We start from the raw sequence: 15,679 nt of genomic DNA, 5'->3' as shown, positions 1-15,679 counted from the left end.
AGTAATAATGAAGCAGAGATACACAGGCTTTTTTTGTCTTATGAATGTTCTAGCAGAGACACTTAGTAACTTTATTCAAAAAAATACTCAGGCTTGGTGAGCGTGGCAGTGTTGAATATGACGAGAGCCATCACAAAGTGCTAATTAATGCTAGATCAGAGATGAATGAAAATAGACAGCATGGGAAAGCAAAATAAAATGAGGGTCTTACCCATTCCCCTTCACTTTCTACTGAAACAAAATGTACATTAAGCCAGGGTGCACTGAATCTAAGACTGGGTACTTTTATTGATGCATTCTGCCAAGGAGCTACAAACTTTATCATTGATTGAAGAAGTAGATGGAGATTTCTGAAAGATAATTATTTTGTATGAAAATGTCAGAGAAGATTGTGTGTACTGTGCGCTCCTCACTTATTAATCATCCAAACAACACTGTTTATTGAACTGCTGACATATTGCTTACACTACCCTCTCTTAATATTTCAGGAAGCAAAAAGATTGCTGAGTATACTGTCACATTTAATTTGACCTATAAAAAGGATTATGGAGGAAATTGATGACAAGGTTGTACCCAGTTTATGCTCTGGTCAGAATGATCTGCTGTGAAACTGGGAGAAGTATCCCAGAATATGTGTTAAGATGTCCACACCATGTGAAATATACTGGGGAGAGATTGCAGAACCAAAACTGTCCATCATCGTCAATGACAAAGAAATAGGGTAATATCTAATGATGACACACCATGAGGGAAAACTTCAGCCCTTTGATGTTAGGAATAGAAATGGCTTTCTATTTTCTTATAAAATCTTAACACTGAAAGGAGACTTCAGGGGTTGGAGTATATGACTCACAGGCTAAATCTCGCCCACAGCCTGTTTGTTTGTTTCTTAGTTATTTTTTTAAATTGAAGTATAGTTGATTTACAATTCTGTGTTAGTTTCAGATGTACAGCAAAGTGACTCAGTTATGGAAGAGCCAAGCTCATTCTTCTACATATTACCCATATCTACAAATGACAGAGTTGAATAGTCAAGACCATACAGTTCCCCAAATTAATCTGACTCTAATCCAATTTCTTTGCTTCATAGATAAGGCAACTAAAGCCCCAAAAGGTTAAGTAACAGTTCAAAATTATATGGTAAGTGACTAAATTGTCACTAGTATCTAAGGAGCAACCTATAACATTAGCAACAAAAAGTAGGACCAGGAGAAGATAGAAATGGATGGAGTCATTTCCAGCTGTGAAGAGGAAGGGCATGATCAGCCTTGAGTAATTTGCAGAAGATACCAAGAAGAAAGGGGCACACCTGAGAGAAGAGAAGGAGATAATGCCAGGGTTTACCTTTTGTGTCTTCATAGAGGAGTCATGAAAGGTTTGGAAGGGGAGGGATTGTAGGCAACCATAGAAAGATAAAGCTGGTGATGGTGAACAAGATGGACTAAAATGAAAAAGTGTGGGGCAGGCAGAACAGCTTGGTCATGATAACAATATTCCAATCAGGGTTGCATTCATCACATCCAACCAACTCATTTATATCCAAAAATGTAATGACCCTAATGATTAGAATCATGGGGACGGAAAAGAATAATATTTGTTACATTTATTTTGAGGATCAAAGTAAATCAAATTTGTCACTTAGTATCACAAATAGTACTCATTCATCATCTGTGAAATTCATTTTTTCTGCAACCTTTCCCCTTTTAGGGTAACATAGACTTGGCCCTACCTTCTCTTTGGTCATATTGAAGGAGTCCATCATATCCTACATGTTTTTGTTCAGAGGAGACATTATAAATCACCATAGCAACACACGCCTTTTAAGAAAATCTCCCAGTTCATTCACTCATCAGAATTGTCCTGTAGATTATGTTTTCTGGAGCGTAAGAGAAAATCCTGATCCTAGATTCCAACATGGTAAGCTTGTATTATATACTTTCTAAAAATGTGCTGTGATTATCCTGAAAGTGCTCTCTCTTTCAAGGGACAACCAGTCCACACTTCTTCCTGACAAAAGAAGTCAGAAGCCACTCTACTTCCTATTCCCGATATCCCCCCAACACCACCACATGTCAGGAAATTCACAAGCATATGCTTTACCTAACCTCCATTGTGAATTCTATCATATTTGAAATTTTAAGGACAACACCTACCACAGAAGGTATTTATTTTTAAAACAGAATCACCACAAGTAATGTATTAAGCTGAATTTCGAAGATAACCCTGTACCAGGGACTAATAACGCTCCATCACACAGGCCCCTCAAATCTTAAGTATCCACAGACATTAAAACTCATCTTAGAAAGAAAGTAAAGTATACTTTCCCAATAACTGAAAGCCATAATTTTTGTATTATTATTAATAACAGTAAATATTTATTGAATGCTTCCATACATGAAGCATACAAGTACTGTGTATGCATGATCCCATTTATTCCGCACAAGCATCATTTTATCCCCAGGTTACAAAAAGCTAAACACATCTCAGTAAATGGCAGCAAGAGATTTTTGATATAGATTGTCTGACTTCAACACACATACTCGTAACACTGTGTTGTGTCCCAGGGGTCTACTAAACAAGGTTAGTATTGAAGCGGCTTGAGCTTAGCATGGATTCTGCAACTAGACAGCATGGGAATCTCTGGAAAATCTCTATCACTATACCCTCTTCTTTTACATTAGGTTATTGGGTAGATAAAATCCGGGTCCTTTACAGATCTTAGATGGATAAGATATTTTAAGTTTGAAAAGTAGTATATTCTTTAATCAATTTAATTAAATTATCCTTTTAATACTTCTTTTAGTTTTAATAGTATTTACTACTAAAATACCTCAACTGGGTAATGAAAGTGAAATAAAATAACAGTTTAGCAGTCAAATAGCTTCATATTTAGAAGTTGCATTTAATAAAGATATAAAAATCTTAGGATATAGGGAAGAGAAAAAAAGTTTTATAAAAATGAAATCCTTGAAAAATAGCATTTCTCTAAAGAAAAATAAGTGCAGGATACTTAATAATAGTCTTTAAAAAGTAAGAAAGTTTATGTTATCTTCTTTATAAATAAAACATTCAAGTTCCAATTAAGTTGCTCTGAGTTTGTTTGTTTTAATCTCATTAGGAAAATAACTAGATAAACATTGAAAAAATGAGAGCAATGCAACAATGTGAATACTATGTAATATTAAAATAAAGTGGTAGAAATTGAATGATAGACAGTGTGTATTTTGAACAGGGCACCTCAGAATCAAAACTTAATAAATTTATGTAAGAATTTAATAAGCTATAAAAAATGCATTTCAAAGAGTAAGGAAGGAATGGATTATTCATTATGTGGTCTTGGTGTTTTTAGCTCAGAGTCTGGAGGAAAACATTAGATCATCACCACACATCATCACCCAAATATCTTCCAGGTAGATCTTTGACTTAATTACTTTAGAAATAGAACTTTAAAAATTTAGAATAAAAGTTAAAGTATTGCCCAGGTCAAAATCATTAAAAATAAATTTATGAAGCCAACAATAAACTTGGGTTTAGTCTTAAAAACGAAGACTCTGTTAGAAAAGCAAATAAAGAGCAAGAATAATAAGTTCACAGTAGAGGAAATGCAAAGGCTTAATTAACATCCTAGTAACCTTTACTCCAGGGTCATTTCTTACTCTAGTCCTGACTTGTACGTTCTCTAATGCACCTGCACGCTCTTAGGTGAGGTTCCCCTCCTCTATGCTCTCTAACATTTTGATTCCATCTGTGCAAAACCAATGCACTTACATTATATGGGTTTTTTGTTTGTTTGTTTGTTTTAATTCTTGTAGATTAGTCAGGATGGCAGAGGAGAGAGACCCTGAGCTCACTTCCTCTCACATTGTATGTTTATAGGGCTATTCTCACTACTAGATCAAAAACACTTCCAGGCCAGGCCAGTGTATGAACATGGTTTCCCAGAGCTCAGGTCTGCCACGATGTGTCAGGGGAAGAAAGATTACTTTTCCTTTTTGAATGTTATTCAGTTTGTGCTACTTGCTTTATAGCAGAAACTGTACAGTGGATCTAGTCTATTGAGATCCCATTTCTATTCTTTGGTGACAGTTTCTGCTCTCAAATTTACCCACATCTCAAAGTAGAATGACCCAGAACTAGGAGACTGAACTGAACCGAACATCACAGAATAGGAGGTAGAGAAATGTCACCTGGACACTTGGAACTTTCACTGTAAACCAAACAATGTCGTTGTGAAGGCATATAAATTCATACAGAGATGATGGAGGACAGGGGGCGAGGGCAAACCCAGAGATGCTGAAGCAGTCAGACCAGGTGAGGCCCCAGGACAGGTTAGTAAATCATCATTAATAGCAGAATACCCCGAGACTGGGCTACCTCTTAGTCTCAGTTTTCACTAGATTCCTCCTCACTCTACACTCAACCTATTTACCCTTTCCAATTTCTTAAGTAGGTAATATTCTCTCTCACTGTGAGATTGTCCATTTGCTGCTCACTTTTCCTGGGACATGCTCTTCTCTTGCCATGTACCTTTAATAATTCCTACCTGCTTTACTCACCTCCACAGCAGGTGCTACCTCTTCCCACAAGTCTTCTCTGGCCCCAGAATTGGAGTTATGTGCCTTTCTATATGACTCACACCCTCACTACTCAATTTAAATTCCTATCCTATTTCCATCTCCACGCTTAAGACATTGTGCATAAGCACTGCTTGTTCCTCTCTGTCCTGCTCTGTCTCCTTCTCTGCCTCCTCTCTCTCTCTCTCTCTCTCTCTCTCTCTCTCTCTCTCTCTCTCTCTCTCCCTTTCTATCTCTCTCTCCCACTTGCTTGAAAACAGGAGCAGGATATTTTTGCTGTTGGTATTCTTAATGTCTAGCACACTACATGACTGACACATATTACATACTGAAAAAAAAGTTTCTAATTGAAAAATTAGGCAAAGGTCTTTATGTGCAGATTAAAGATGTGTGGTCAAAGCAAGTGAGAATAGAATTTTTAAATAGGAAAAAAAGGATATATTTATTTTTACCCTAAGGACACTTTTACTAAAAGAAAAAATATAGCAGTTTCTTGAGAAAACCTAGATGATAAATAAACATTGAGTGAATCTTGACACTGGACCTTCCTTGTTCCTATATATACGTGTGTGTCTGTGTGTGTGTGTGTGTGTGTGTGTGTGTGTGTGTATCTATATATATAATATTTATATAGAAATGTAGTATGGTTAAAAGAGCTATTTTGAAGTCAGAAGAACTTTAAAAGTTTTCTAAACACTCTGTCTCTTATTTCTAGTAAAATGGAATACTAATTCCCATCTTATAAGGTTTTTTGAACAGGAGGATTGTGTGACAGTACTACTTCAGTGATTATGGATATAGTTGGTACCAAATGCATTTATTAATTGATTCAGTCTTGTAAAGCAGTAATTCTTAGAATTTCCCAGTGAAGATTCTCTAAAAACTGAACACAATCACAGAGGGTCTGAGAAATGTAGATCAAGTCAGCTCTCCACAAACTCAAATTTGTGTCTCTGTTTGTTTTTATCTTTAAAATTTATGCAAATTTGGAATTCTGCTCCAAACTATAGCTCTATTTGTTCTCATGTTATAACTTCGCTGCCAAATCTTTTATACTTCCCAGTCTCATTTGCAGCTGGGTAGAGGCATGTGAATGAGTTTTAGCCAAATGAATGTGAATGGACTTGTAAGTGCCATTTCTGAGTCAAGGCTTTAAAAGAAGTGAATTTAAGAAGCCCTCCTCATGCTCTTCTTCATTTTCCAGAGGCAGAATAAAATCAAAACATGTGACCCTAAGAGATGGCAGAGCAACAAGGTAGAAAGAGCTTGGAGTCCCTGAAACCATATGGAAGAAAGTGACTCCAAATCTAGGATCTCCCATCTTGAACTAGTATATGAATAAGAAATAAACTTTAAGATATTTGAATTATTAAATATTTTGAGTTTATTTATTGTAGCAGCTAGTGTTATTCAAGCCAGTGCACCCCAAGACCCAAATTAAATGTCTTTGCATTGTCTATACTAATTATCACATATTTATTTTCATTTTCTAAATAAGTGTAGTTGAAAGTTTCATTCTACTGTCTTGGACTTCACCATGCATTAAAAACCTCTAATTAAAACTTCTGCTTAGAACTTACCAATTTGCCAAGGGTTAAACATAACATAGCATGAAATTTCAGGCTTACCATTAGTGGTTATTCAGAAAAGAAGAAGGAAAAAAAGATGAATGGGGGAAAACAAGGGGTGGCCCCAATATAGCTATGTTAAATAATTTATAATCTCACTAAATAATGATTTATGCTCCTGGAGTCCTTGCTGTTTATATGTTTAGACAATATGGGGAAAATATATGAGAAATTTAACTCTGAAGCATTATTTTTAAAATTGTTATTGAAATATAGTTGATTTGCAATGTTGTGTTAGTACAGTAAAGTGATTCAGTTACACATACATATATATAAATATATCAATTCTTTTTTTACGTTATTCAAACCAAATTTAATAAGTAGAAAAACCATAATTGAAACTTATTCTGTTTTGTTTAGCATTCTTTCACTACAATACATGAAGAACAAAGGCAAACAAGAGAAATCAAAAACCTACAAGCAAACAAAATCAGAGAATATTTATGAAAAAAAGTACAATATTCACAGTTGTAAGTCATTTTCCTGATTTTATGCTACTTACTAGTAACTAAGAAGAGCTATGATTGATTTTGTATCAGTTTTTGACAGACTATGAGCCTTGAGTGGCCACTTATTTTTGTAAATAAAGTTTTACTGGGACTTGGCCACATCTAATTTATTTACTTATTATCTGTGGCTTCTCTGGAGTTCTAATGACAGAGTTTATTTGCAGCAGGAATTTATGCCTTGCCAAGCCTAAAATATTTAAAAAAAATTTTATTGGTGTATTGATTTACCTTGTTGTGTTAGTTTCAGGTGTACAGCGAAGTGAATCAGTTATACATATACATATATCTGCTCTTCTTTTTTTTTTTTAGATTCTTTTCCCACATAGGCCATTACAGAGAATGCTGTACACATACAGCAGGTTCTTATTAGTTACCTATTTTATATATGGTAGTGTTTATATGTCAGTCCCAATCTCCCAATTTATCCCTCCCTCCCATCCCCTGGTAACCATAAGTTTGTTTTCTGCATTCGTAACTCTACTTCCATTTTGTAAATAAGTTCATTTGTACCCTTTTTTTAGATTTCACATATAAGCGATATCATATGATATTTGTCTGTGTCTGACTTACTTCACTCAGTATGGCAATCTCTAGGTTCATTTGTTGCTGCAGGTGGCATTATTTTGTTCTTTTTTATGGCTAATATTCCTTTGTATATATGTACCACATCATCTTTACCCATTCCTCTGTTGATGGCCACTTATATATATTCTTTTTTTAATTCTCTTCCCTCATACGTTATTACAAGACAAAGCATTATTTTTATAGTCTCTGGGAGCAACTATCTTTAAATGGATAGATAGATAGATGATAGATACATAGATACGTAGATACATAGATGATAGATAGACCGGTATCAAACATTTAGGATCTAAAAGCAGACAATGAATACTACAAGATAATTAGGCACTAAGTCATATAAAATTATGACTTAGTCACTCTCTACCACTGTATTCATAATCTGTAAAATATTACCTCATTATTACATGATTACTTTTCTCTCATAAACAATAAAAAGATTAAAAATCTAAAAGGTAAGAAAAATAAGTTAGACAATCATAAAAATCACAGCGATTAGAATCACCATGGTCTCTAGTCCAATGATTTTTCTATTTTCTTTGAATCCATCAACCCTCTCTTTTCAGCAGGTTTATTAAGCTTTCACCATCTCAGCAACACTTAGGTCAATACTCATACCCTAAACCCCTTGTTTTTCTGACTCCTCATTGCACCCATCTGGAAAACTGTCCATCTTGTATGAACTCAACTACCCACTTCTCTTTGCATCCAGCCAAGTGGCTGACTACAACTGCAGAAAGCACATACAAGAGGGCAGAATGGTGCCATTAGCAACACGAGGCAATTCCTGTAGGTAGGTTCCTGGGGCAACTCCCTCACCTAAACATCCAGAGGACGATTGCAAACCACCTCTATTCTCAAATTTCTGATCATGTATCCTCCCACCACCTCTTCCCTCTACAGATAACCTTGCCTCCGGCTTCCTGGAGACTAAAAAAAAGAAGAAATATGATAGGAATTTTCCTCAACCTACCACTACGTTAAATGTTAAAAGTTTCATTTAACCTCCTGTCTTCCTTCTCTCCTGATAAAATAGACTTGTAACTCAGTCTTTCTCTAAGACCAATGTCTTCACAGACTCTGGATCCCAACCTTACAGTTTCCCAGTTTTCTCGAAATCTTACACTAGCCACTTTTGGGATGAATTGGGAGATTGGGATTGACATATATACACTAATATGTATAAAATAGATAACTAATAAGAACGTGCTGTATAAAAAAATAGATAAATAAAATTTAAAAATAAATAAATTAAAATTTAAAAAAACCTCACTGGCCTCTCCTTCTTTTTGTAGACTCATCATTTTCTAGCCAGTCATGAAATACTGGATTTTCCCATGGCTTAACCTCAATCAGTCTTTCTTTTTTTCTTATTCTGTTCAGTACCATCCATCTTCAACCCTTGTCTCTACTATGACCTTGAGATCAATATATCTACCTGTCTTCTCTGACATCTATCAGCATTCTTATGTCTCAAAGACATCTTGAAATTACCAGACCCAGTAGTGACTGCCTTCCCCACTTTGTTGTCCACCACGATTCCAAATCCATATCCCTTCTTCCAGCTTTTCTCTTTAAATATTTCTTGATCCACCCATATCTCCCCAACTCTTTCACTATCTTACCAGGTCCAGGCTGTTGTCTTCTACTAGAATTACCACCATTTGCCTTTTATATCACATTCTTTATAGTTAAAGCAATCTTTTAAAAAATAAAAAGAAAGATCATGCCACTTTCCTATTTAAATCTCTTCAGTGACTTCCCTTTGCTCTTAAGATCCTTAATGAAATACTTAACATCCTTGACTAAATTCTATAAACTGGTCTACAAGTCCTTGCCTTCCAAGATTCAGCAAACACAGCATTCTTTGCATTCATATAGTGTTTTGTATCCTTCTGACCACAGGGCCTTTACACAAGCTGCTCCATTTGCCTGCTGCTAAACAACCTATAAATCTTAGCTCATACTTTTCTTCCTCAAGGACATTTGCTGGATCCTCAGGTCTAGATCAAGTACTTTTTTCTTTTATTTATTTATTTATATTTACATGGTTGCACCAGGTCTTAGTTGCATTAGGCAGGCTCCTTAGTTGCGGCATGTGGGCTCCTTCGTTGTGGCATGTGAACTCAGTTGCAGCATGCATGTGTGGTCTAGTTCCCTGACCAGGGATCAAACCTGGGCCTCCTGCATTGGGAGTGCATAGTCTTACCCACTGCGCCACCCGGGAAGTCCCTAGATCAAGTACTAAGCATCCTCTTACCACTTTCTTCCCTGCCTTTATGAAATGTGGCATAACTTTACATTTTTGTGTGTTTTGGGTTAATATCTAGTTGCACTGTGACAGCAAGGACTTTTTTTTTTCTCATCATGCCTACTACTCAGCACAGCACCAGGAACAACATGGATTTTCTTTGAATTTTTGTTGAATATATAGAAAAGAGAAATATATAATTCATTCTATCTGTGCCCAATTTTAAGTCCCATTATGGGTTTGCATCACAGTTTACAGAAATCTCTGACTTGAATTCTTAATGATTTACTCAAACCAAATAAATGTCTTCACAGTCATTTATTGGAAACATGCCCAGTTTCTATCACTTTGCAACATTTTAAATTTATTTTAGGGTGTTCGGTTTAATTTTAAAAACTGCAATTCTCATTCACAATCTACTTGAAAACATTTTTGTTATTCTTTCCTCTGTTCTTCTCAGACTGTTTTCATGTTTACTTTCCTTTTGGCCTCCATTTCCCAGTTGTTTGTCTTCTCTCTCTCTGAGTCACTACTCAATATTTATGCATTAAAAATTTGATATTGTTGACACCAGACACACACACCCAAACTTTAGCACCAAAACTCTGGCCTTTTATAAAATACTATTGTATTTGCCTAACAGCTATATATCAATTTGTAGAATATAAATTTGATGAAGACCAGGATCTGTGTCTATTTTGTTTCCTGATGTATCCCTACTTCTAAAACCACATCCGGAAGATAGATGTACTCAATAAATGTTTGCTGAATAAATAAACTTTCACATAAAACATTATTGAATGATGCCAAAAATATGTCCTAAAATGATTTTATTGTTCTCTTCTGTAAAGATAGACTCAATCCTCAATAAAATTCTGTCATATAAGCAGGATTGACAGTGATTTATCCCCATTATTTCCCTTAATTTTCTAAAATGTCTGACTGCTAGTATTTTTTTTTCATTTGTCATAGTGGTAATTCCTGGAATCATATACAAAAGTAAATGGCTTTAATGCACTGCTTTATAAACTTCCGAGTGAGGGTTTCAAGAAAGCTCAGAACCTTTGGTGGACAGGGTCACAAGATGAACTGCAATGTATAAAGAGATGTGGAATAGAACCATAACATAAAGAACATTGGCCACGATGAAAATCTTATATATCATATTTTTTTATTATATGACACTCTTTTTTCCCCACATTTTAGCATCTCAAAAATTGAAATCAATCTAACAATCTATGGAGTTGTTTAGTATAATTGGTAATATTTTATTCTTATTATTGGTATATAAAATAATGCCATGTTTCAAAACATCTGGAGTTTTTAATTCAATTAAATGCTTTTATGACTTCAGTATCCATAACAGGGTTAGACAGAGGTTATGGAAAGAGAAGAGAGAGGAGTGAACTAAAATTATGAGGAACAAAGAAAGGCATTACAAATGTATATCTACCTATCACTATTCTGTGTTTTATATATGTAAAACCCTATATGCATGGAAATATATGCCAGAAGCAGTTGTGAATGTCTCTACCTTATTCCCTAAACTCCTTAAGAGCAGGACTATGTATTAATCCTCCTTGTATTCCCCAGTGATGAGCATTCAATAGAAGTTTAAATTTATTTGTTCATGTAAGTTAAATCTAATAACTTTGTCTTTAACAGAATGGACAGCAAATAGAATTTGTTGCGATAAATTTGTAAAGTACTTCTATGAAGTACATTAAGCTCTCTGATAAGGAACATTAACTTACTTGGGCTATTTGATTCCTCTCTAATTCACTGATGCATTCACTTTCTAAATACAGTAATTACCAAATCAGGAATTACTAATAGAGAAATGAATTAAAATCTACTGCTCCAGGGCATTTAACAATGCCTAGGGGACCTAAAATATTTCTGAAAAATAAACAAATTCTCCAGAAGTTGCTTGCCTACTAGCAGAATTAACCTTGTTAATTGTCACACATGTGAGGTAAATTTATAAATGTCTCAATCTTCTAGGAGTTTATAAAAGTGAACACATTACTGCAACTGACACACTGTACACGGAAAATATACAAACAGTGCAGAGTGATTAAATAGAAACACATTCATAATTTGTTCAACCTCAACATGAATAAATTTAGAAGTAGAATGAAGAAAACATGACCAGCATGTTTAAATACATGATAGAGATGATAAAGGATCAGTTCTGATAAATCAAGGAAGACACCACATCAATGTTGCCATTTCCAGAGTTCTCTGAATGATAGGAAAAATTATTTCAATTACCAAGTGTGTGGGAAAATTTTTTTCCAAATCACGGATATTACTAGAGAAAACAAAAATTGATAATGAAACATACATAGGAAGGAGGGGTTTAGAAGAAATATGACTTTCAAACTGAAGGAAAACAGAACTCAGGTGGCACTGAATTCCCAGTTCCAGTGGCAGTATAAAGGCATTCTTATTCCATTTGCCTTCCTGAAAAGTCACTGAACAGCTAAGAAGGGGAAAACAAAATAAAACGAAACAAGTTTTAAAACCTCAGTAGTACCTTCCTTCTATCTTTAGTAAACCAGGCAAACAGCCACAATCCACCCCCCCAAAAACAATAAACAACTTTGAGGAATAATGGAAAAAAACACATTTTGTTCTGTATCAAAGCAAAAGTAGATTCTGAGAACAAGACTCACCGCAACACTCTCCCTCCCCCTCTAGACCTGAATAGGAATTTTTTCCCTTTAAAAGTATGTGGGACAATCCAGAACTACTCCCTCAAGCTGTTTATAGCAAGGGCCATGAGCAAGGCTAGGTGATCAGACTGTCAGTCCCTCCCCATCCTACCCTGGGGGGATCAGCTGAAGAAGAAGTCACACTGGGAGCCCACTGGGCTGCCCAAGTCCTGGCCAAGCCACCAGGGGCAATGGTTGAAAGATGAAGGTGAAGCAAAAAGGAAAGGCAAAGGGTAGCACATGGCAGCAAAGACCACTGGAGGGCATTTATTGTGAGTCCCACAAAGCTCTCTGGGCTGAGAAATAGGGGCAGAGTTGATCAGATGAGTGTGGGTCCAAGAATTACAAACCAATCGAAGCTGAGCAGCTACCTCATTGAAAGATGAGTATCAGGCTAGAACTAGTATAGAGTATGCTAAAAAAAATTCATTATTTGAATAGAAAAAGCATGAGGTGTATGAAGGACCAGAATTGTATGCTTTGGCTACTTCAGCCAATAAGATAGACGCCTGCTCTCACGGAGCTTCGTTCTAGTAAGGGAGACAGACAATACACAATCATCAAAAGCTAATTAAATTAGTATGTTGGAAAGTGATCATTGTTATGGAAACAATTTTAAATAGATCAGGTGAGGGGGATCAGAGGTGCTGAAGCAGAGGGCAGGTGGCAGTATTAAATAGGACAGTCAGGGATGTCATGCTGAGAAGATGAGATCTGTGCAAAGACTAGATGGAGACACAGACACTAAGGAATCAGATGTCTGATAAAGGATCAGTGTAGGCACAGGGAAAGACTCTGGGTGTGGGTGTCTGAAATATAATGGAGCAGGAGATCAGGAAGAACAAGGTACAGGTGAACAGAAATTGAGATCAGATCACTTTCTTACTTTCTATTGTAGGGTTCTGATCAAAGGAGTGATGAAATCTGATTAATGCTCTAAAAGAACACACTGATTTCTCTGTTGAGAATAGACTGTCCAGGGCAAACTTAAATGCAAAAGGAGCTGTTAGAAGCTTCTCCAGTAACCCATGTACAAAATGATGGGTAATGGTGGTTCAGGCAAGGGTGGAGATAATTTAGATGGTGAAAAGTGGTTGGATTCTGGGTATAAGTTAAAAGAACCAACGGAGTTTCCAACATCTTAAGAGTGAGTGGCAAGGAGAATAAAGGATGATTCTAAGGTTTCCAGTGAGAGCACATGGAAAGATTGTATGGTCATCAGCTAAGAAGGAGACGGTAGATGCTGTGTGGTAAGTGTAAAGGGGGAGATCAGGGGTTCCGTTTTGGAAGCACTGAATGTGAGCCATCCATTAGGTACCCAGGTGGAGGTGTCCAGGAGGCCTTGGAATGGATGAGTCTGGAGGTCAGGATCAGGTCTGGGCTGGAGATATAAATTCAACCAGTGTCAGGGTTCGATGGGACTCAAAGCCAGGATGAGCTCAGAGACCGATGACTTCACCAGGAAATAAGTGAGGGGAGAAGGGACTAAGACCTCAGTCTGGGGCTCTCCAACATGAAGTATGGAAGTATAGAAAAAGGAAAAAGAAGAGCAAAGAACCTCGAAAAGTCACGGCAGTAAGGAAAATCCAGAAGGAGGGGACAGGTAGGTGTGTATTCTGACAGATGAATATAACAATGGGGACGTCGCTGAGAACCTTGACCCAGGTACTGTTGTGAAGAGGAGGAAGGAAGTAAAAAAAAGTGATTGGAGAGGTTTAAGAAAAAAATGGGCAGAGAAGAAGTGAAGAAAGTGAGTACAGATGAGTCTCGCTAAGAATTTACTGTATGGAAAGAACATAAAAGGAATGTAGAGGAAGTGAAGATGAGAGAAAATTTTTTTGTTGTTTTGTTTGTCTTTCATAATATCTGAGAAATAATGGCACATTTGTATGGTGGGAAAAATAAAATTGATTACAGAGAAGAAAATGGGAAAATTGCCTCTGAATATTCTTGTATATGGAGAGAGGTTGAGGTCTACACTATAGCAAGAGGGGTTTAGATAGGATCAGAGAAGGTTCAACTCTGTGAAAAGTGGGAAGAAAGGGAGGAGTACTTATGGGAAGAGCGTGTGATGCTGGGAACTGTTTCCTGATTGCTTGAATTTCTTTGGTGAAATACAATGCATGGTAAGAGCACAAGGTCACATTATTGGTGATTCAAGATAAAAGGAAAAATTTTGAGATCATCACCTGAAGAGTGGGACAGTAAGCATTTCATCTGAAGTGGAATGAGACATGAGAAAGCTTGGAGACTGGGCAGAGTCAGAATGAAATTGAAAAAGTGGTCCCCAAGGACCACACTCTCTGAGTAAGGTCTATTTGTGAGATGACTTACTCTTGAAATGCAACCAAATTTTGAACCTCTTTCTTGCTCTTGCAGAGCTGAATGTATTTGACCTACAAATTTGATAAATTTCATTTCTACAATTCTCACATAAATATAAAAAGTAATCTTACATTGAATGAAAGGTGGTTCTATCCTCTCTTCTTGCTTAATCTCTACCATTTGTTATTCCATCCAAAACCTTCTCCCCAAACCCTGATACACCGTGGTTTTGTACCCTTTCCTCGATTATTCCATATGCAGAATCTATTCCAGTAATCAATGTCCCTTATCCATAGAACAGATTCTTAGGATGGATTCCCAAGTAAGTGAGAGACAGAATTACCTTTCCCAGAATATTGAGTTACTTTTCCACCAGACTTTAAAATACTGACTAAACTAATGTCAATCCTTTTATAATTTTCAATTTGTATGAGAATCTCTCATACCAAGAGGAATTCCAGAACGTAAATGCACACTACATACTCTTATTTTCAGTTTTATTTTCCAAAAGCATTCAATGAAGATTTTTAAGAAAGTGACTTACCCAGTGAGTTTGACTGCATGTGTATGAAGCTTTTGATATTTTTCTGATTCTTCATTTGTGCTGGTAACATGTCTATATATCCCTTTCTTATAATTGAAGAAATCCTCATGGACTTGCATTATGGCTAAAATACAACACAACAGGATAAATGACACAGTTTTAAACCATTATCTTTAAATGCTTCCAGAAATTCTCACAGAATAGTCAATGAGAAAATTGCCAGGGGTAGAATCTAAGAAGGAATTTTGCAATTCAGCCTAATTTTCTTTCCTACTTAATTGGCTGCAATATTTTCTTGTTCTCTTATAAAAATAACTTTTAGCTACTTAGAATATTACTTAAGGTCACATTATACTTTTAGAATGCCATCTATTTTTTTAATAGATCTTTATTGGAGTATAATTGCTTCACAATACCATGTTAGTTTCTGTTGCACAAAAAAGTGTATCAGCCATATACATACACATGTCTCCATATGCCCTCCCTTTTGACCCTCCCTCCCATCCTCCCTATCCCACCCCTCTAAGTCATGACAAAGCACTGAGCTGATCT

General features: G+C 36.1%; 1 protein-coding gene across 1 annotated transcript in view; it reads right to left on the bottom strand.

Moving 5' to 3' along the window:
- TINAG (tubulointerstitial nephritis antigen) overlaps positions 1-15,679 on the bottom strand; it is a 94,716-nt gene that overhangs the window by 22,717 nt on the left and 56,320 nt on the right. Inside the window, exon 9 of the mRNA XM_019931386.3 lies at positions 15,128-15,251. Within this exon, the coding sequence (XP_019786945.1) occupies positions 15,128-15,251 (124 nt within the window). The remainder of the gene's footprint in view (positions 1-15,127; positions 15,252-15,679) is intronic.

Source organism: Tursiops truncatus, chromosome 10, assembly GCF_011762595.2.
Source record: "Tursiops truncatus isolate mTurTru1 chromosome 10, mTurTru1.mat.Y, whole genome shotgun sequence".
In the NCBI taxonomy this organism is placed as follows: Eukaryota; Metazoa; Chordata; class Mammalia; order Artiodactyla; family Delphinidae; genus Tursiops; species Tursiops truncatus.
The sequence above is the reverse complement of the archived record's forward strand: the minus strand, read 5'-3'. Positions and strand labels throughout refer to the sequence as shown.